The 21,531-nt window shown below is 38.9% G+C and overlaps 1 protein-coding gene across 2 annotated transcripts in view; it reads left to right on the plus strand.

Annotated features, from left to right (window-relative positions):
* SEC63 (SEC63 homolog, protein translocation regulator) overlaps nucleotides 1-15,622 on the plus strand; it is a 61,472-nt gene extending 45,850 nt beyond the window's left edge. For both annotated transcript variants that reach the window (XM_048493294.1, XM_048493304.1), the window contains exons 18-21: nucleotides 1,968-2,069; nucleotides 11,302-11,400; nucleotides 12,549-12,653; nucleotides 14,054-15,622. In XM_048493294.1, coding sequence (XP_048349251.1) covers nucleotides 1,968-2,069; nucleotides 11,302-11,400; nucleotides 12,549-12,653; nucleotides 14,054-14,197 — 450 coding nt within the window. In that variant the 3' untranslated portion in view covers nucleotides 14,198-15,622. The remainder of the gene's footprint in view (nucleotides 1-1,967; nucleotides 2,070-11,301; nucleotides 11,401-12,548; nucleotides 12,654-14,053) is intronic.
* Nucleotides 15,623-21,531: the final 5,909 nt, after the last annotated feature.

Below are 21,531 nucleotides of genomic sequence, written 5' to 3' on the forward strand. Positions count from 1 at the left end.
AAAAAACCTCATAGGGAGTTTAAATGGGCTATTGGGTTTTGATTGCTTTGAGTTTAAACATAAAAAAGAAAAAATATAAATATTGTCCTCTGGTGTCCACAATTCCAGGCTGTGCTAATTTCTCATTATTGGAGTTTAGCAGGAATAGGAACTTAGGTGATTTGTTAATTCACTCTGACTTTAAACAATCATCCAGAATGAAGCTGAGGGTAGCAGGTTACCACAAGTGCAGAGGATGTAAAGCATGCTGATATATGGAGAACGCTCTTGTTACCAAGCAACCTACTTTACCTATACAATAACCTTTGCTTTCTTTTACTAATTGCAATTCAAGATTTGTTATTTACACATTAGCTTGTAGAAATTCAAATTGGAGGCACTCTTTGAAAACAAAGAGTGCTTGAACATATTTCTCGCATGCCTGATCAGGCTAAAGAAGCCCTAATGTCACTTTGAAACATAAGGCAGAGGACTTCACGTGCTCTGTATCATATGTCAGAAGAATCTACCTTTAAGAATGTTAATTCATGCAGACAGCTATTGCAGGTAGTGTCTAAATATATCTTTGGCAATGTGTGGAACTTTCAGGATGTAATTTGGTTTTAGATTTGTCAAGTTTCCTTTAAATGTTCTAATTAGATTGTAAGGGCTGTGTAGCTCAGCTGGGTCTCATCAATGGACTACAATATTTAATTGTAACATTGGAAAGGAAAATTTTCAAGACTCAAAAAGACATAGGTACACTGTGTTGGAAAAGGATTGCAGTGCTGTCATAGGTAATTATTTTGTTAATATTGTATTGTTATATTTCCCCCAAAATAAGACAGGGTCTTATATTAAATTTTGCACCAAAAGATGCATTAGGTCTGTCATTTTGGGGGTAGGGCTTGTTTTCGGGGAAATACGGTACCTTCACAATTCATTAAGGCGGGTTCTTGGCAACCCCATTGCTTCCCCATCACGTGTGATGCAAGCAGCATCCTCATTGGCAGGGAGCACCCTTCTGGATCACACCATCCTGATCTTTAACTACTGGTAGGACTTATTTTTGGAGTAGGGCTTATATTTTAAGCCTCCTCCAAAAATCATGAAAAATCATGATAGGGCTTATTTTCGGGGAAACACGGTATGATGTTTAAATAGTAGTAAGTAAAACTAGTCTCATTGCCAGTTTTATTTTGTAGAATAAAAATATCTGAGGATAGTACTGTGGATTCCTATTGAGATAATAAGGGATTAGCCCAGGTCCCTGGTAATAATATTTATATATTGAAAGAGATTTGTTTTTCAGAGTGAGGATTATTTAGTTATACTCAGTATGTTCCTGTATTTACATTGTAGAGGAAGACTGAAGCAAGCTTGTGACAAAGTGGTTGAAAACAAGTGGAACCTGGGCACTTGTTCAGCGTTTGATTGGTTGAATTGCAGTGACACTTGACCTGTTGAATCATATTGTAGAAACTGCTTGTCCTGTTGAATTACATTAGCACTTAACCTGTCGAATTATGTTGTGGAATGGATAAGATATAATATTGTAACAAGTGTGAACACTCGAACTGATGCATTACTTGTATATATCTTAAAACTTTGTATAACAAGTGTGGTGATTAACACTTGACCTGTTTGAGTGTTGCACAAAAACTTTGTAGGGCAAATACTAAGATGTTTATTTTGTATGATTAATGTTAGTCTGAGATAAAAACAGTACACAAATTCCTATTGGCGTATTTCTTTGTTGGTTATACTTTTGGTACATATAACTGTCAGGTGGGTGTGATATATGGTGTACTGCCCTCCCCAAACACATAATTTCTTTGTACTTTCCTAGATGCCAGAATAGTTGGATGAATCTGGCATTCCTTCAAGCATGTGTGTGTTCATGTGGTGTTTTCTCGCTAGGACAGCATGGTTTCTATGGGGGTTTGAATAAGGAGATGGGATTTAACTGTATTCTTTGTTTCCATCAGGAGTGGCAGGAATTGCAGCAGAGTATACAGCGAAAGGAACGAGCTCTTTTGGAAACCAAATCAAAAATAACCCATCCTGTTTACAATCTCTACTTTCCTGAGGTCAGCCACTAGATAACTGTCATAACAATGAAACTGATACAATATGTCACGAAAGGATTCTCATTTTGTTCAGTTATGGCACTGTTTCTAGGTATCAAAATTCTTGGTTTCTTAAATGGTTTTTCTAGTGAGTTGTCTTTGAAAGATGAATTCCTTAAATGTGGTGGGCCAACAATGTCTTTAAAACTGCAGTGCAGCATGATGTCAGCTTGGTGGCTGTCCTCAACTACATGTGAAGTAGGCCTATTGTGTATTTCCCAGATGTCATGTGGGGGACTTTCCAAGTGGGTTAAGTTCATAGGCTTGTATGGCTGTGGTCTGCTTCAGTTACTGTGGGCCCTTCTTCAGATTTCCCCCTCTCATTGCAGCATATTTGCCTGGGTTTTGCTGAGGCACTTTCTTCAAGTTACCCAGCGAAACAAGTGCTGTTTCCTGGGAAGTAGATCTAGGGACTGAACAGATTGTGATTTTGACATTTTCGTGTGGAAGCGTGCCCTCACATTCAAACTCAACACACATACTGATTCCCTGGCATGCTTACATTTGCCATCCATCTGTTTGAAAGGAACATTGCCCACTCAGCAGGTAGCATGCCAGCTTTAACCAGATATGTACCCTAGATTGCAGCCAGTGGTCTACTTACATTGCAAATTTTTAGATGAGAAATCTACATCCTGTGTATCAAGCAGTGCCAAACGTAGGCCCACATTCTTAGATCTGTCTGACACATGGGACCCAGCTATGAATTTCCTCATATTTGTATCATAATAGTCTCATTAATATTGGCTTGCCTAGGAACAGTTTACTTTTCACCCATCTGCCATAGTTGAGTGCAGAAGGCTGTAACTGGCCATTGTAATCAATATTTTAATGACACAACAGCCTTTATTTTTGTAAACAATTGCCCCATTTAATCCCTGTTTGGAGAATGTTTGTACTATTTAAGAATGCAAATCAAGATACGTTACCTTTAACAAGACCTGTTGGGTAGAAATGGGAAGCCAAGGGTTTTTTCTTCCAAGACGCAGCCAAGCATAACAACACAAACACCAGTGCAGCTGCCATAAATTGGGCTGAGATGACTAAAAAATTCTGGAAGAGAAGCAGCCAAAGTGAGAAAAGAGCGAGGGCACACAAAAAAAGTGGACTGTTCCTGGCTTATATTTTTATGCAAGTATATGCTAAGGCATTTTGGTATCTCTTCTTCAGTGACCTCTTGTTATAGCAAAAAATGGCAAAACACGAAGTCTCCTAGGGGAAGCTTAATAGTTTGCTCTGTCACTCTAGTAGCATATGTCTAAATACTACCCTTGTACGTTAATGTCAGTTTTCTTCTTAAAATGGACTCAGTTTTACAGCTATAAATTTCTAAAAGTAATTAAGCTGGGTAAAACTGTTCGTTGGTTAGCTTCATAGAATCAAGCTCCAGGATAGAAAGTTTTAGGCTGCTTTTTATCAGTGTCAACATCTGTAGCAAAGAATTGGCTTCAATAGAGAGACTTGCTTAACAATTCAGAGTTACATATAAAGTGCTGACTTAGGCAGAGGTTGAGCTCACAGAGTTTTCCATCCTTTGTGGAAGTGTCATAGACTTACGTGCAGCCTCTGTTTCAGTACTGGATTTGGGTCAGAGCACTGAGTAGTTTGGCTTCTAATAGCCTACAGTCAGTGGTGGGATCCAAAAATTTTAATAACAGGTTCCGATGGTGGTGAGATTCAAACAGTGGCGCCACTGCACACACGCACTACCAGTCCCTATTGGGCAGTGAGGTTGCTTTAGTAACCCCTTCTCGGCACTCAGAAAAAATTAGTAACCACTTCTAGAGAAGTGAGAACTGGTTGGATCCCACTTCTGCCTACAGTGTAGAAGGAATAGAAAGAGGGAAAGTGCACCATATGGTGGGGAAATGTAGAGGGAAACCTGAAGCTGCTGTCTGATGAGATTTTTTCTTGAAGAGGTGTTAAAAAACCCCAAGGTGTTTCAGTAAAAACTTTTTCTTTGAAATATTCTTTTTTTTTTAATTGGAAGCATTTTTCCCTTGAAATATTTTCCTTAAGTGGCAGTTTTTTTCATCTTATCAAAACACGTTGGGCTTTTCAGGGATACATTTAAAAAATGCTTTTATTTGTATATTTCTGGGAACATTACATTACAAATAACAAATAAGTGTACTCTGTTACAAGAAATGTAAGGCCTAACTTAAAGTTACACTTTGACAACAGCTTGTAAACACTGGCTTCCAAATATGCAATCTAACCAAAATCTAAGTCTGAAAAATATAAAATTATTAAAGTAAGAAAAACAGTTTAATTACATTATATTTATTTATTTATTCGATTTAAGAACATAAGAACATAAGAACTAGCCAGCTGGATCAGACCAGAGTCCATCTAGTCCAGCATTCTGCTACTCGCAGTGGCCCACCAGGTGCCTTTGGGAGCTCACATGCAGGATGTGAAAGCAATGGCCTTCTGCTGCTGCTGCTCCTGAGCACCTGGTCTGCTAAGGCATTTGCAACCTGAGATCAAGGAGGATCATGATTGGTAGCCATAGATTGACTTCTCCTCTATAAATCTGTCCAAGCCCTTTTTAAAGCTATCCAGGTTAGTGGCCATCACCACCTCCTGTGGCAGCATATTCCAAACACCAATCACACGTTGCGTGAAGAAGTGTTTCCTTTTATTAGTCCTAATTCTTCCCCCCCCAGCATTTTCAATGAATGCCCCCTGGTTCTAGTATTGTGAGAAAGAGGGAAAGAATTTCTCTCTGTCAACATTTTCTACCCCATGCATAATTTTATAGACTTCCAATCATATCCCCCTCAGACATCTCCTCTCCAAACTAAAGAGTCCCAAACGCTGCAGCCTCTCCTCATAAGGAAGGTGTTCCAATCCTTCAATCATCCTCGTTGCCCTTCTCTGCACTTTTCTATCTTCTTTCAATATCCTTTTTTGAGATGTGGCTTTACCAAAACTGAACACAGTACTCGGCGCGTCGACTATCTCTTCAGTATCCTTTTTGAGATGTGGCTGACCAAAACTGAACAACAGTATTACTCAAGTGTCGCTTCACCTGCTTTATATAAGGAGCATGACAATCCTTGCAGTTTTATTAATTCGACTCCTTTCCTAATTATCCCCAGTGCATAGAGTTTGCCTTTTTTCTACAGCTGCCCATGCATTGAGTTGACATTCCCATGGGAACTATCAACTAAGAGCGCCCAAATCCCTTTCCTGGTCTGTAAGACTGATAGCACCCTGACCCCTGTGAAGCGTGTATGTGAAGTTTGGATTTTTTAGCCCCTATGTGCATCATCACTCTTTACATTTTGCTACACATTGAACTGCATTTTGCCATTTCTTAGCCCACTCACCTAATTTATCCAAGGTCCGCTTTTGAGCTCTTCAAGTAATCCTTTTGTGGTTATTACCACCCTACATAATTTGGTATCATCTGCAAACTTAGCTACCACGCTACCCACCCCTACTTCCAGGTCATTTATGAATAAGTTAAAGAGCACTGGTCCCAATACGGATCCTTGGGGGACACCACTCCTTACATCTCTCCATTGTAAGAACTTCCCATTTACACCTACTCTTTGTTTCCTGTTCCTCAACCAGTTTTTAATCCATAGGAGGACTTCCCCTCTTATTCCTTCATTGCTGAGTTTTCTCAACAGTCTCTGATGAGGAACTTTGTCAAAAGCCTTTTGGAAATCCAAGTAGACAGTGTCCACTGGTTCCCCCTTATCCACATGTCTGTTTACACCCTCAAAGAACTCTAGTAAGTTTGTAAGACAGGACTTGCCTCTACAAAAGCCATGCTGACTCTTCCTCAGCAGGTCTTGCTTTTCTACATGTTTAATAAATTTATCTTTAATGATAGATTCTACCAGGAACAGATGTCAAACTGACTGGCCTGTAATTTCCTGGGTCCCCCCTAGACCCTTTCTTAAAGATTGGTGTGACATTGGCCATCTTCCAGTCTTCTGGGATGGAGCCTGATTTCAGGGATAAGTTGCATATTAATGTGAGAACATCAGCAATTTCATGCTTGAGCTCTTTAAGAACTCTTGGATGAATGCAATCTGGGCCAGGGGATTTGGTAGCATTTAGTTTATCAATGGCTGCCAGAACTTCTTCCTTGTCTACTACTATCTTCGCTAGTTCCTTGGATTCACCTCCTGAGAAGCTTGGTTCAGGTGCAGGAATTTTCCTCACCTCCTCTTGGGTGAAGACAGATGCAAAGAATTCATTCAGCTTCTCTGCAATCTCCCTGTCATCTTTTAGCACACCTTTTGTTCCTTCATCATCTAACGGGCCTACCGCTTCCCTAGCTGGCTTCCTGCTTTTGATGTACTTGAAGAACTGTTTGTTGCTAGTCTTGATGTTCGTAGCCATGCGTTCCTCATAATCCTTTTTTGCCTCCCTTACAGCTAACTTGCTTCTCTTTTGCCACCATTTGTGTTCTCTCTGGTATTCTTCATCAGTTAAGTTGGACTTCCATTTTCTAAAAGACATCATTTTTTTCCTAATAATTTCCTCAACCTCCCTTGTTAACCATGGTGGCTTTCTTTTGGACTGGGCGCTGCTCTTTCCTGAACTCATGGAACACATTCCAGCTTCGAGCTTTTAAGACTGTGTTTTTAAATAAATAACTTCCACAGCACCTTTGACATTTTGTTGGACTCTCTTTAATTTTCCCTTTCAGCTTCCCATAAGACTATCCCCCCTCACGCCATCTTTTGAGAAATTTCCCTTTCTGAAGGCGAATTAGTAACTGCAACATTAGTAGGTTGTCACTTGTTCGCATGCAGAAAGAGATACTGAATCTGACAGCATTGTGGTCGCTGTTCCCTATCATCGCTCAACAACACTGGACTTGTCCGCACTCAGGTCCCAAGTGGGTCCCACATAGAATTAGGATCTAGGATCACACCCCTCCTCCCCTGGTTGGTTCTACAAGCATCTGCTCTAAGCCACAGTCATTTAGGCAAGTATATCCAGGGAATGTTCTCTCCTTACTACATGACCTGAACATACGCATTTTTTCCAGCTCTTATGTGGGGATAGTTAAAATGGCCCATTACCACTATGACATTTTGCTTTTTGTTGGCCCTCTCCTCTAATTTCTTTTTTCTTTTCCATCTCAGAATCCTCTTGTGCATCCTTTGGTCAGGGGACGCATAATATATTCCTAATAAGTTAAACCATAGCTTCACCCTCTGGTGCATTGATATCCACAGTGCTTCTGTAGAGGAACTCAGCTCCCCCCCTGCATTGTCTTAAGTTTTATGTGACACTCATGCTCTCTTTTGATGTAGAGGGCTTCACCCCACCCCCCAATACCTGCCTCTGGTCCTATCCTTCCTGTAGAGCCTGTAACTCTGGGATAACAGTGCATCCCCCCCAACCTAGTTCTCCTCATCTCCACCATGTCTCTGTGATGCTCCACTATATCAATGTCCTCCTTCAAAACTCTGTACTCCAGCTCCCCCATTTTAGGTCGAATGCTTCTACTATTAGCATAGAGACACTTGTATACTCCGTCTCTGTCCCTAACCTGGGATTTATGTGTTTTGCCCTCTAGCCTTTTGTAGACACTATCACTTATCACATTGCTTATATCCACTATCACTTATCACATTGATTTATATCCCGCCCTTCCCAATTAGATGTTTATGTTTATTACATAATATCTAGAACACAATTTTTCTTTTATACTTTCCCTCTATAAAGATAATCCATAATTTCAATTGTTTTTCTTTTGAGCACTCACCGTATGTATACTTATGTGTATAAGCTCCATCACGCATATGTCGAGGCACCTAATTTTGCCACAAAAAACTGGGAAAACTTATTGACTCGCGTGTAAGTCGAGGGTGGGAAATGCAGCAGCTACTGGTAAATTTCAAAAATAAAAATAGATACCAATAAAATTACATTAATTGAGGCATCAGTAGGTTAAATGTTTCTGAATATTTATTTCAAAGAAAAACAGTAAACTAGCTCTTTAAGCCCGGGGGGGGGGGTGATTTAAAGGGAGAATCTGGGGAAAATTTGAGGGTGCCTGTCAGGGGAGGAATGTTTGTTAACAGTACCAAAATTTCAGAGTATCTTTAGGAGACCCTCCTGATGATACCACCCAGGTTTGGTGAAGCTTGGTTCAGGGGGGTCCAAAGTTATGGACCCTCAAAAGGGTAGCCCCATCTACTATTAGCTTCCATTGGAAACAATGGGGGATGGGGGCACCCACTTTGGGGATCCATAACTCTGGATTCCCTGAACCAAAAATCACCAAACCTGGCTGGTATCTGCAAGAGATTATCCAGATGATACCAGCCAGGTTTAGTGAAGTTTGGTCCAAGGGGTCCAAAGTTATGGACCCTCAAAATGCGAGTATATACAGTATTATTACTTTCAAATCGCTCATAGCCAGATAACTTGGCTACTTTTACCAATTCCATAACTTTAAACTGCCAATTTAATTTAGTAGGTATCAAAGGGCTTTTCCAATTTTTCACCAATATGAATCTTGCTGCAGTGGCCAAATATTGAAATAGAGTTTTACCATTCTTATCCATCTTTTTATTACAAATTCCTTAAAGGTACATTTCAGGGACACATCTGATATTACATTTCATAATTTCTTGACTCTCTTTATGGATCATTGTCCTAGTCTTGGACAGTTCCATCATTGATGGAAAAATGTGCCTGAATCTTTACCACACTTCCAACAGAATAGGTTTTTGAAAAAAATTCGTAAATTGGATAGGGATTAAGTGCCACCTTTAATGTAGCTGCTTGTAGTAAATTTTAAACCTGAACACCAAAGATTTTCCCAGTTAGTTAACAAAATATTTTGGCCAACATCTTTAGCCCACTTAACCATAAAATCTTTTATAGTTTCGTCTTCAATATCTAATTTTAGGCAGATATTGTATATTTTTGATTAAATGATCTTCCTTGCTATTAAGATTTTCTTGAAATAATCTTCTTCACCTTGAATCCAGAAAGGTCTTGGTTCTTTAGAAAAAATACTATAAAGTTGGTAGTATAACCACCAATTCAGGTTCCACCCTTCTGCTTTAAGATCTTCCAATTTTTTCATTTTAAATACAGTTTTATTTCCCTCTTGAGATTTAACTAATCTGAATATTTTAGCCAACCTTTAATGAATGCATTTTTGTTCAGTAGGCCTTCATGAGGTGATAACCATAGAGATGTAAATCTATATAAGACTCTCTGATATTTGTTCCAAATCCTAAACATAGCGAATCTACATGGGTGGTGAAAAAATTGTTTGTGTATTTTGTCTTTATTATACCATAGATAGGCATGGTTTACCAAATTGTAGATCTGCACCTTCCAGTGTTAAAAGTTTTGTGTTGGAAAGAGAGAACAAGTATTTAAGCCAGGGGTCCCCAAACTACGGCCCGGGGGCCAAATGTGGCCCCCTGAAGGCATTTATCCGGCCCGCCAGGCATGGCAGTGATGGCTCCATTCATGTGCAGTGGGGGCTCGAGGGAGAGGAGGAACCGGCCCCAACGGCCGTTGATTGCAGTTACATGATGGCACCCCCAAATCTCCATGCATTTTCTGACCCAGAGTTGGAAACCTTACATGTGGCAATGCCTGCTCCGCCCTTCCCTCTCGGCTACTCCATGTGTTGCTCTCAGGCTTTCTGTTCCGCCTCACTCCCATTGGCATCAGCCAGGCTGGCGAATCGCTCGCTGGCTGCTAGGGAGGAAGAACCCAGGAAGATACCTGATCCTGGGTTAGATGGAATGCTTCATTGGGAAAGTTCTGCTTTTTTTTTTACAGGGGAAAGTATTCCACAGCCTCCCCAACAATATTTGGAGCCCACCCTTGACATACTTTGGTCACTGTTCTAAAAATAGACCATGACAGAAAGGCTGAAAGGTGAAATCAAACATTTTACAATCATTTGTGCATAGTTTTTTTTAGTTTTTTTTAGTCCGGCCCTCCAACAGTCTGAGGGCCAGTGAACTGGCCCCCTGTTTAAAAAGTTTGGGGACCCCTGATTTAAGCCAAACTAGGCAACAGGCTTCAAAATACATTTTTAGTTTTGGAGCTGCTTAACCTCCTCTATCTTTGGCATCAGAAAGTATTTTATATTTCACTCTGGGTTTCTCCTCCCCCCTACAGAAATTTTGGAATATCTGATTGCCATTCTTTAAATATTTTATCTGATTTAATTATTGGTAAATTAAAGAAATAGGAAATGAATTCTTGGGAGTAAATTCATTTTAAGGGCTGCTATTTATGAAAGTTGTAGATTAGTCCAAGTGTGTATGTCCTTTTTAATTTTGCTTCATGTGACTTTATAATTTTAAAACAATGATAAGTTGGATGAAGTTAATACCCAAGTACCTTATTTTTCTAGAAATATAACCTCCCCAGTGTTCCTCTAATTTTATTCTATTTTTATTATTTATATTCTTAACTAAAATTTGTGTTTTATCTTTAATAACATTTAAATCTAAAATTAGCCAAAATCCTCTAATTTTTAAAAATCTCTTCTATTGATAAGGGAACTTCTAGTATGAGGACAAGATCATCTGCAAATGCTTTGATCTTGAAACATTCACTTTTAATTTTAACTCCCGTTATATTTGGATTATCTCTTATTTTATCTATTAATATTTCTAATACTAAGATAAACAAAAAAGGGGATAGGGGGCATACTTGACGGGTTCCGTAGTCAATTGGGCGTAAATCAGTTTTTTCACCATTAATAATAATTCTGGCATTTTGGTCTCTGTATATTTAATTCAATTAATACATTTGTTCCCAAAAATTTTCCTTGATAACACTTCTAATATTAGCTCCCAGATAATACTGTCAAAGACTTTTTGCATGTCCAAAAAAAGAGAGAACTAACCTGTCTATCTGGATGTTGTTCAAAAAATTCAAAAAAATTGGCCTAACTTAAAGAATACATTTATTTGATACAAGTTTGAGGCTCCCCTTTCTATGGGCTTCCCCTTGCCCAGAGGATTACCTTTTGAGCCCCTGTCGTCATACGTAATGGAGGCAAGAATGCTGCCAGACCATTCAGCATCTTCTGAGATTCACATTCTAAGAACTGTGACACTCCAAATCCAGCCTGCCTGACAGTGCACCCAAAATATTTTATTTTCATCTGCTTCTTTTAATCTGCATTTAATCTGCTTCTTTTAATCTGCATTTGTTCCCCTTTCTTCTATAGGAAAAACAAGAATGGTGGTGGCTATATATTGCAGATAGGAAAGAACAAACATTAATATCTATGCCATATCATGTGTGTACACTAAAAGACCGAGAAGAGGTGAAGTATCTTACCAATTTCCTCTGTTCATTTAAGTAGTTGTAAAGGCGTTTAAAGGCTATGCTCTGGACTATACTGGAATACTCTGTACTGTGCTCAGTATATAATATCTGCGGTGTCACAGGTTCAGAGCACACATGGCCAGAATATTGAATTATAAACTCTTTCAACTTTTCTGCCCAGGGGGGTCAACTCCACTCACTCCACCCCCCTACCCTGGTAGCAGTAGGCAAGAAACATCTTGCTGTCGTTAAACTGATTTTTAAATTTGGAGTGTCATCTAAACGAAAACCACCTCCAGGAAAAAACTTCCCTATTTTCTAGTGCAAGTCATACCCTTGTTCAGAGTTTTCATGTATCCTTAATAAAAGGAAACCAGGTATTGCTTGTTTTCCCTGCAGTGCTTTGGCTGTATTGGAGCAATGTGGGTATCATGTGTCTTATTGGGAAGGCCTGTCTGTTTATTTCACTGAAGGATGCACACCAGGAAAAATGTTGTGTAGTCAGGAGCTTACAAGATTACAGTTCCACTTGCTTTCTCTTTACTCCGACACCGCCCTCTTCTGAAGTCCCCACAGCCCTTTCAAACCATAGTAACCAACCAGGGCATGGTCCATCATTGAGCATCTGGAGGGAGCCTCTGCTTGGGGCCTCTTCCACAACCGCTTCAGGCCACACTGCGTCCTGACCTGTGAAGGGTTAGTGAAAGAGGTGGAGAGTAAGGATGGGAATCACACTGGAACTGTTCAGAGGCCTGGTGTGGCCCTTGATCCTCAGACTAGTTTTCTGGAAACCACCATTTAGCAAAGAAGATCTAGCATTAGTGTGAAGTAGAAATATTAATGGGCTGAAAAGTGCATATTAAAGGAAATCAGACCAAAAAAATGTAAAAATCTAGTGCAATAATCCACAATATTTAGCTACAATTGCAAAACCTGTTTTTCATATAGATGAGCCAGATTTAGTCCATGTTTAATGGATATTAGAGGTGGATCTACTTAAGAGCTAGTCACAGCATATTATTCACTGAATGTATAAATACACCAGAAACACCAAAAATACTGTATTCCTTTAGACTTTTCTTTTTCACAGAAGTTATTTTGTAAATGTCTGTTAATGACTTGATGCTATGAATGATTTTTTTCTAGGTAGAACTGAAGTTTCCTGCACCTGGCAAACCTGGAAACTATCAATATACAGTTTACCTAAGATCGGATTCCTATATGGGCTTGGACCAGATTAAACAACTGAAGGTAGCCTTTCTAGCATTTGGGGGGGGGGGGGGGTTCAATTTTATTTTGTTGGCTTTTTTTGTCTTGTAAGTTCAAGGCAACTATCACTATGTGGAACTGAACTGCATACCATCCTATGTATCAGTGCTGTATTTTTATGTGTTCAAAGTCTGTTTTTTATCATCTTCAAGGGGACTAATAGTCTGAGTTCTGATTAATAATCATTGAACAAACACAAGTATTATAAAACCAGGGCAAATATTCTTCAAAGTATTTGCTGTACACGCTTCCCCCTATAAGCTGAGAAAGTGCTGTGTTGCATCCCCTCAGAATTCATTTCAAAATTTGGAGACAATTTGCATCTAGCTACCACTGACTCCAGTTTTATTGGAGAAGAGGCCTTCTTACTGATTTTACCCCTAAGTTTTCTCTGGAAACTTTAGTGAGGGACTCTGTCAAAAGGTGCTTTGGAAGTCCAAGTATATAATGCCAGTATATAACTCCACCTTGTACAGCCTTTTTTTTCTGCTTATGGTCCTTTGTCTGTCCCTGTCTGTCCCAACCACTCTTTTTGCATTGAGGTGAAAGCATTAAGATATAATAGGAATCATCTACCTTTGATGTAAGAGCCGTAGGATGTATTACTTCTACAGAGCCACTTCAACATGGCCTTATTGATATTGTTGTCAACCAGAGACGTAGAAATAACCTCTAGTTCTCAGAGTAGTAGTCTTTTGTCATGGTTCTTAATAGTACGATCCATAAACCAATTAAATGAGCTAAGTTTCATTGACTTGCTGCAGGAGGAGTCCCTTTAAAGATCAGTTATAAGGGAATTGGATTGTTAGTATGCTGTGCCTAATGCTGTTTCCATCTATCAGTTAGTTGTTAAACATTATTAGAGGTGTGTACCATTTTTAGGGGTATTTTTGGGGCTTGGGTTTAATAGACCCAGAAATTTTTTGGAAAATCCAAAAAAGCCTTTCAATACCAGTGGCAGGAGGTTGGGGGGGGGGGGGGGGAGCCAGCCTGGTGTAGTGGTAAAGAGCAGTGGATTTTAATCTGGAGAACTGAATTTGATTCCCTCCGCTTCCACATGAGTGGCAGATTCTTACCTGGTGAGCTGATTTTTTTAAAAAGAATAACAAGGCTGAAGCAGCCCAAAGGGTGTTGAACGTTTTCAGCATTCTTCAAGATCTGTTTTTCACCTTCCTTAAATAATCGCCATTGGGATAAAACCATAAAATATTAATAAGGTATTAGGTTTTTTTCCAGTTTGGCTTTGCTAAATGTACACCCTTACTTGGAATGCATGATGATAAATCATTTCACAGTGCATCTTGTGTAAATATGAATCTTTTGAAAATGTCTGTTCTTACTCTTATCTTTGTCTGGACAATCACCCTAAACTCTGTTTACAGTTGGAAGTTCATGAAGCAAAACCAGTGCCAGAGAATCATCCACAGTGGGAGACTGTAGTAGAGGGAGATGAGGACCAGGAAGACAGTGAGGGTTTTGAAGACAGTTTTGAGGAAGAGGAGGAAGAGGAGGATGACGACGACTAAATGTACTATGAACTAACTGCATTATTTGGGACATCTCTGAAAACTGGGATTGGATAAACAAAAACAACGCAGCAGTACTGACAGAGTGGATCTTTTAGTTTCTCTCTACCAATTATGAGTGCTTTATGTAACTTCCCAGTGGAAATCTGTCAGTCATTTGGCATAACCTGGAAGATGCTTATGGCTCTCTACAGCCTCAAAGTACAGGACACTGCTTTATTTCAGCTGAAAAATAAAAACTTTTTTATCTGAAATGTCCAGAAGTGTGGGCTATGTTGTCTGATCAACTTGTGGTCCAGAATATTAAGAGGTACTATTATTACGCAGAAGCAGTCGTCAAACAGTTTCTAAAATAAACCTTCTAGTGTGGAAAGTTGGTTTAAAGTCTCCATTCGCATTTAACAACCTCTCCAGTTTCTGTCTTGGTAAAATTCAACAGGTCTTCTGCCGTTCTATATGAACATTACTGAAGCTGATACTATTCTTGGCTTCAAGCTTTGTTTTGCTTATTTTGGACATCAGAAATTTGCCTCCTGCCCTTTGCAGAGGACATTCCATATTGTCATGAGGGCTGTTTTTTCAGGACTTACCTACCCTTATGGGTTTGGGGAGGGGGGACGCTGCCAGGACTGTTGTGTGGATAAGTATTTCTTGATTAGGAAACCTATTCTCAATTATTTAATGTGTTTAAGCATCCAATATTGGCAAATCATACCGAATTTATTTCTTTGGATAAAATTATATGTATAAAATGAACCATGGGACCACATGTTATACACATGAACAACAGTGGCTTTTGTAGAAGATACCTTTTGTAAAAGGTAAAAGCTGAAATTCTGTCCTTTAATCTACTTTACCCTTTCACAAGCCTTTAAATCAGACACACACAAACATGCTGGTATGTTTTTTATATTTATTGAATAATTCAAAAATAAACTAGACTAAATTTGATAGAACTTTGCATTATAAAAATGCATTTTTCCTCTCTTTGGAGGACTGAACAAGGATGTTAGCATGGTAAGCCAGGCTAGATTCCCAACAATTGCTTTTAATTTTCGAAGCGTATAGCTGGGGTTTTCTGTAAAGGATAAGCAGTATCTTACAGTAAAATCCATTTTTTCTTTCCAGATGTAAAGGCAATGACTTTATTGATGTGGTTGGAAGCTATAGAAAAACATCCAATTTCAATCATGTAGTAAGATTTCTGTCACTAAGTGTTGAGGGAAACACAAGGCTGAAATACACTGTGACAAAACTTTTGCTGTGCAGGTAAATGTCCACATTATGGAGAACACCCCAAATCCAAAAGAGCTACTCACTAATTTGTGTCCTTGTTTATTAAATGGAGGATTGTCACTTTAAATACAACCTTTCATTGATATTTCTTTGTAATTGCAATAGTTGCAAATAAAATTTGGAATACGCCCTTATTGTGAAAGTGGCTTCATTTAAAATGCTCCTTTATTAAGATGCTTGCACTCTAAATTTGCAGTTATTTCTGTCTAGAAAAGGATGCATGCCACATGTATGTTGCACATTGGAATTTCAGATCACATTCCTGATTTGTAGCATACTGTATCAAAGGTATTCAGAGTAGAATGAAACACTCAGATAGGTTGCTCTTGAGTGGCCAAACAGCGTGGGGCAGCCAGTGAATCCTTTTCCACTTCAGATTAAACAAACAGTAGTTTGAATCCTAAGAACCACGAGTGGGAATTCTGCTCATGAAAGGGATCTTCCTGTTTCCCCTATTTTCTACTGCGCCCAATTCATTTGAAAAGCAGCTCCTAAGAAGGTAGGGAACCTTCAGCAAGGACATGGTATGTAGTGGAGGAGGCAGAGTTCAAGTGAGATATCCACAGAAAGTGCAAACATTCCTTGCACTAATGGAAGAGCTTTCTGCTCACACAAGGGCCCCTTTTCAAACCAAAGTTTCCCGACAGTTTCCCATGCAAGCCACTTATTGGGCTGTAAATTGTCTAGCTATACTCCTTTGCAGATAGCTGAAGCTGACAAGTGTACCTGCATAATTAAAGCGTTTTCAAATCCCTGTGTGTCATATTCATATTTCTAGATGTAGAGCTGCAAAAATGTTAGTTTTTAAAAGTTTGCCAGATGAAGTTTTATGGAGGGCTCTACAAGGATCATGGCCCACCATTCATTTCATTTTGAGGGAAAAAGGTTTACCAGAAGTATCTCAGCTTGGATTTCAACCTCAGGTCAAACTCAGAGATCACTACTGTGGACTGGTTTCTTTCTTTTCTCCGTCTTGCCTGAGTGGCCAAGGTAGCATTTGTATTCTCTCATTATCCAGCTTTTGCACACTTTTAACAAGCAATATGGAGTAACAGAATGCTTGCTCCTCCAGGTATGCCTTGTATTTCAAAGGACTTGGTGGTGACAACAGTGAATTTGTTATTATTAGCAGATAATCCAAAAGGAGCAGTGAAGCCTCTCTTCAGTTTAAAACAAAAAAAATCGCAGTTCCCCACCACTTTCCAGCAGGGGAGGCAAGTGCACAGGAAAGAAAATCATTTGCTCAAAAGGGCAAGTGTGCTTTTAAAAATGTTTTCAGCTCTCCCTTCAAAAGGAAACAAATAGTCCATGCAAAAGTCAGTATGATGGTAATACATCTGTTAACCTTGATCATTTTTTTGTACAGCCATAAATCTAAATGTGTATTCTAAACGTTGCTGTGATGTAGGCCAGACTAATGCATTCAGTTTCCATGAAATATTTTGGAAAGAGACCGTATTAACACCCTGCATTAAAATAGTCACTGGGCTGCAGCATCCTGTGGTGATATGGCATTGTTAGGGATAACTGCAGGCATATTTAATGGGAGGCTGACAGTCACACAGCCATGCCTGAACACTGGGTCCCTGCTGTCGACAGGTTTTCAAGATGTCTCAGTAACGAGGGATAGAAAACTGCATTTTGCAAATAAGACCAGAGTTACTGGAATTCAGCATCTTCCATGGCAATCTGAGAAACTATTGATGGAGAACCCCAAATATTCTTACATAATAGAGTTTTTAATAACTTGTCTGCACATAGTTCATTTGTTGAATTAAAAATAAGCAGTGGCTGATTGTAATCAAAAGCTTCCATGCTCAGTGATGCTCAGCTTAAATTTTCTGTTCTGTCTAATGGCAGAAAAGTTGAGCTGTTGTAAAGTTGCTAACTTGCTAAGTGATGAATCCTGTACACTATGACGTGAGTCCTGTAGACCAGTGGCAGCTCAGCCACTGCCTCAAGCCAAATATCAAGTCAAAACGTTCCTTTTGCAATAGCCCAGCTAATGGCCATGGTGGTATGGAAAATTGAACACAGCGTATCCCTTAGGTTTTGTCCCTTTTCTCTGACTTATGATAAATTGGCAAACCCACCCTTTTCCTGCACGACTTTTACACCTCGGGAACTATCCTAAAATGAGACCCCATACACTGGGTTTCAGTTCAGTATTGTGACTGAGCTGTAGAAAGAAGCAAGTTTTGCAAGGATAACTTATTTCCCCAGACTACAGCTGCAAGATTTAATCAAGGCAGTGGATATAGGGCTGGGCAGAATAAAATCATGATTCTCCACTGTTGTTTTTCTGTCCAAAATTGAGTGCTGTGTTGCTCAGATGTAAGATTCACTTTACTGTAGCATAGTGGATTTGGTCTGGGGCACAGCTGCTTTGCTTGTTGACAGATCTCTGAAGGCAATGACCACTTTAAAGCTAACCTCTCCCCTGCTGTGCTGCTTCAAAGTAAAATCCATCACCTCATCCTTTTAATGTGAATTAATCTGCTGCCTTACTAACCATTCAGTTAAATGCTTAAGTGACTGGATTTAATTTAATTACTCTTTCTTGGTGGTTGAGCTGTTTGCAACAATGAGATTTAATATGAAATAATTTTATATAATTAGCGTCAGTGGGTTCAAAGCTGGTATTAGAAAGTATCTCTGTCAAACTGTAAGCACCAGCTTTTGACTAATTTATTCTTTTACAATATATGAAAAAATGCTTTGTCTCTTGCATAAGGTTAGCATCCTTGTTTACACTTAGTTCAGTTCTGTTTATTTACAGTCAGGTTAAAAAAAATGGAGAAAACTAAAAAGTAATCAATACCCAGTCAGCAAGATTACACTTTTATTACATCAACCAGAGATATCTACTGGCTATATAAGAAAAGTTAGCCATTATATAAGAAATAATATTTTCTTCATACCCAAGTAAAAAATTGACCTTAAATTCCTCTGAATGTCCAAAAAAAACCCCCACTTCTATCTAGTGAATATTCATGGTGATTCTGAATTTTAATGCCATACCTACTATCACTCTTACTGGGAGTTATTCTTTATCCTTCAAAGTGTATTTCAGCATTCAGGAAAACTATCTGTTTTCTCCAGCTTTGACAGGAATAGTACTCGGCTTTTTGTAAAATGTGAAGACATTCTTAAGCATAAATCTCTTCCCTCCTACATCCTTGGGAACAGTCATGACACAGAATGTATGCAAAAAAAAAAATCAGTTTGGTTCACTGGATTCTGCTTTGTGTCTTTTATTTGGTGCAACCATGCCTGGGCCAGCTTGGATAAAAGGCTGCCAGGAGAAGTTTCCGATTTCCACACATAACCTAGCATCAACTTTAAAAAATTACCTGGAACAGAAAGTTTAAAGTCACTGGGATGTCATGGACTGTGAAGACCCATTAAACAATTTACTGAAGATCTTTTGTCCCAGGTTCCACTAAAAACGGTAAGAAAATGAACATATGTAGTAACTTTACAAATAAGCATTTTAGAAAATAAAATTATTTCTGTGTACTTTCCAAATTAGATGCAGACACTGGTTTTAATCTAAATTAAACTGGATCAGACACCCAGGAATATGAACTATATCAATTTAAGCACTGATGTGATTTAAAGTGACTTACATACCTGTCAGGGAAATTCTGTATTTCCATAGTGAAGGGAGCATGTGGTAGTGGGATATGTAACCTTGTGGGATAGTGGGTAGTGGGATATGTAACCTTGAATCAATTAAGCCTTCTTGCAACCCTACAACTTTCAGGCTTTCTTCAAATGAGAGTCTGATTTAGTAGTAGTAGTAGTAGTATCTGGGTTATTCCCCCTGGAATTGCATCCTTAGGCATGGTTCACTCGCAAAAGTTCATAATCTCATTTGTCAGCAGTTGATGGCTCAATTCTATAAACCAGCTTCACCTCCCTACCCTATGGTGTATGAAAATTCATAATATAATTCATGTTGGGAGTCATTCCCTAGTCACTTCTGTATTCAGTGGAGGAACTCATCAAGAACATTCAAAACTACACAATGGCTCTAGTTCTCACTTTCAGTTCTAACATGGAAGATTTCAAATGGTATTTTGAGAGAATTTATGGTTTCTTGTAAAGTTGTCAAGAGTTCTTGAATGAGAAGACTCTGCAATTGTAGATATTACCAGGAAAAGCCCCAAACTCTCACATGAGTCACATGATGTCTATCTAAAATGCCTAACTGGTGAGGAATCTTGGCTAACCAATGTTCCTGAAAGTACATGGGGTGATAGTAAAGCAACCTGGTTGAACTGAGTGTGCTAGAATGCTTCCTAGGAATTCCTTGATAGACAAACCAACAGGGGGAAAGTTCCCTGAAGGCAGTTTTAACACCAGTGTTCTAGACAATGAATATACATGAAGCTGCCTTCTGCAGAATCAATCCAATGGTTTGATCAAGATCAGCATTGTCTGCTCAGCTCTCCAGAGTCTCAAACTCAGGTTTTCCATATCACCTGCTACCTTAGGCTTTCTTAACTGGAGATTCTAGGGACTGAACCTGGGGCTTTCTGATGCTCCACTACTGCTGTAGAGCCCAGCCACATTTCCTGGGAACTGGAATGTTCACCAACTTTATACCTTTTCCCATAGTGAATGTGATGTTGAGTTGTGTATCCAGGTGATCACCTTCAAAATCTAACCTTCCACTGTCCATTAGGTTAAGACATATTGTGGTCTTATGTAACAAGTTCTAATGATCACCATTTGGTTACAGTACATTCATTGTCTCTTATTTTTTTGTTTTCTCCCATTTTCCACTGTCAGCCAGTACTACTGAAATATGCACTTCCTTAATTTTGTTCATTGCAATGATTTGTATTCATGGGAAATGACTGATTTATTAGCTTCCTAGGCTTCAGTAATTACTCAATGTAAATCAAGTTTGGAGAGATTAGGTTGTAATGGCTGCAAAAGTACATTACTCGTGACAGAGCAGTTGTTGGTCATACAAGAAAGGTTATTTAGATGAATGTATTTAATGGCTGAAGTCTTGCAGAATGCTGGTATAGCAGAATCTCATTGAACAGAAAAGATTCACAAGATGGATATTTGAAACAATGAATAACATGTGGTTGGACATTTGGGGATTCTGTCTATGAAGAACCTTATTTTGTTGCAGGTCTAGCTCATTTATCTGAATGACCCCAGGGGTCCTAGAATTGGAATTGAACTGACATTCTCACGGGTGTACAGTACAGGTCCTAAACAAGGAAATCTCAGAATATTGTTAGCAATGTTATATTTTATCTTACCCTTACTCCATGGAGTTCCAGGCCACCTACATGGTTCTACCCTCCTCCATTTTGTCCATATAATAATTCTGGCAATGTTAGGCAATTTTCTCCTCTGAATTAACAAAATTTGTCGACATATCTAATTTTGTCTTTTTTGTGTGTTTTGCAAATTCTATAGTGGCTGCCATATGTTTGGCCACTAATGTTGCATTTTTTTCAGTTGTAATTAACCTTTTAACATAAAGGCTCATTTAAATGTTTTATATGTTCTTCAGCTATTCCTTTGTCAGGCATTTCTACCTTTTTTTTTAAAGGGTCAAGCATTATAAATGTAAATGATCACATTTATTACAAAAGAATGGTACTCTGGAATAAGTAATGCCTTGTGAAACATACAGTTCACATGTTGTACTTTGATAAACTTTAGCTTTTCTAATACACATGACTGTTTTTATTGCTTTTTTTCCCTAACTTTGCATTTCAACCTTACTAACGTGTAATACTGGTAATATTGCTTTGCTAAATTTTGTAATCTTCTTTAATTCACAGCTAGAAGGGCAGATTATAAAATACTGTGGGGGCCTGGTCAGCAACTACCCAACGTGCCCATGTGTTAAGATGGCTCTTCCCCCAAGGTCAATGTTACTGAGAAGTTGTTTTTTTCTGCTTGTCTACAACATCATAGTGCTTCCAGGCATCAGCAGGGCTATCCTCAGCTTTTATGTGATCTTTTCCACTTCAGCTTGGAATGTTCTAGGCTGGCTTCCATGT

The sequence above is a fragment of the Sphaerodactylus townsendi genome, linkage group LG01 (genome assembly GCF_021028975.2).
Source record: "Sphaerodactylus townsendi isolate TG3544 linkage group LG01, MPM_Stown_v2.3, whole genome shotgun sequence".
NCBI lineage: Eukaryota > Metazoa > Chordata > Lepidosauria > Squamata > Sphaerodactylidae > Sphaerodactylus > Sphaerodactylus townsendi.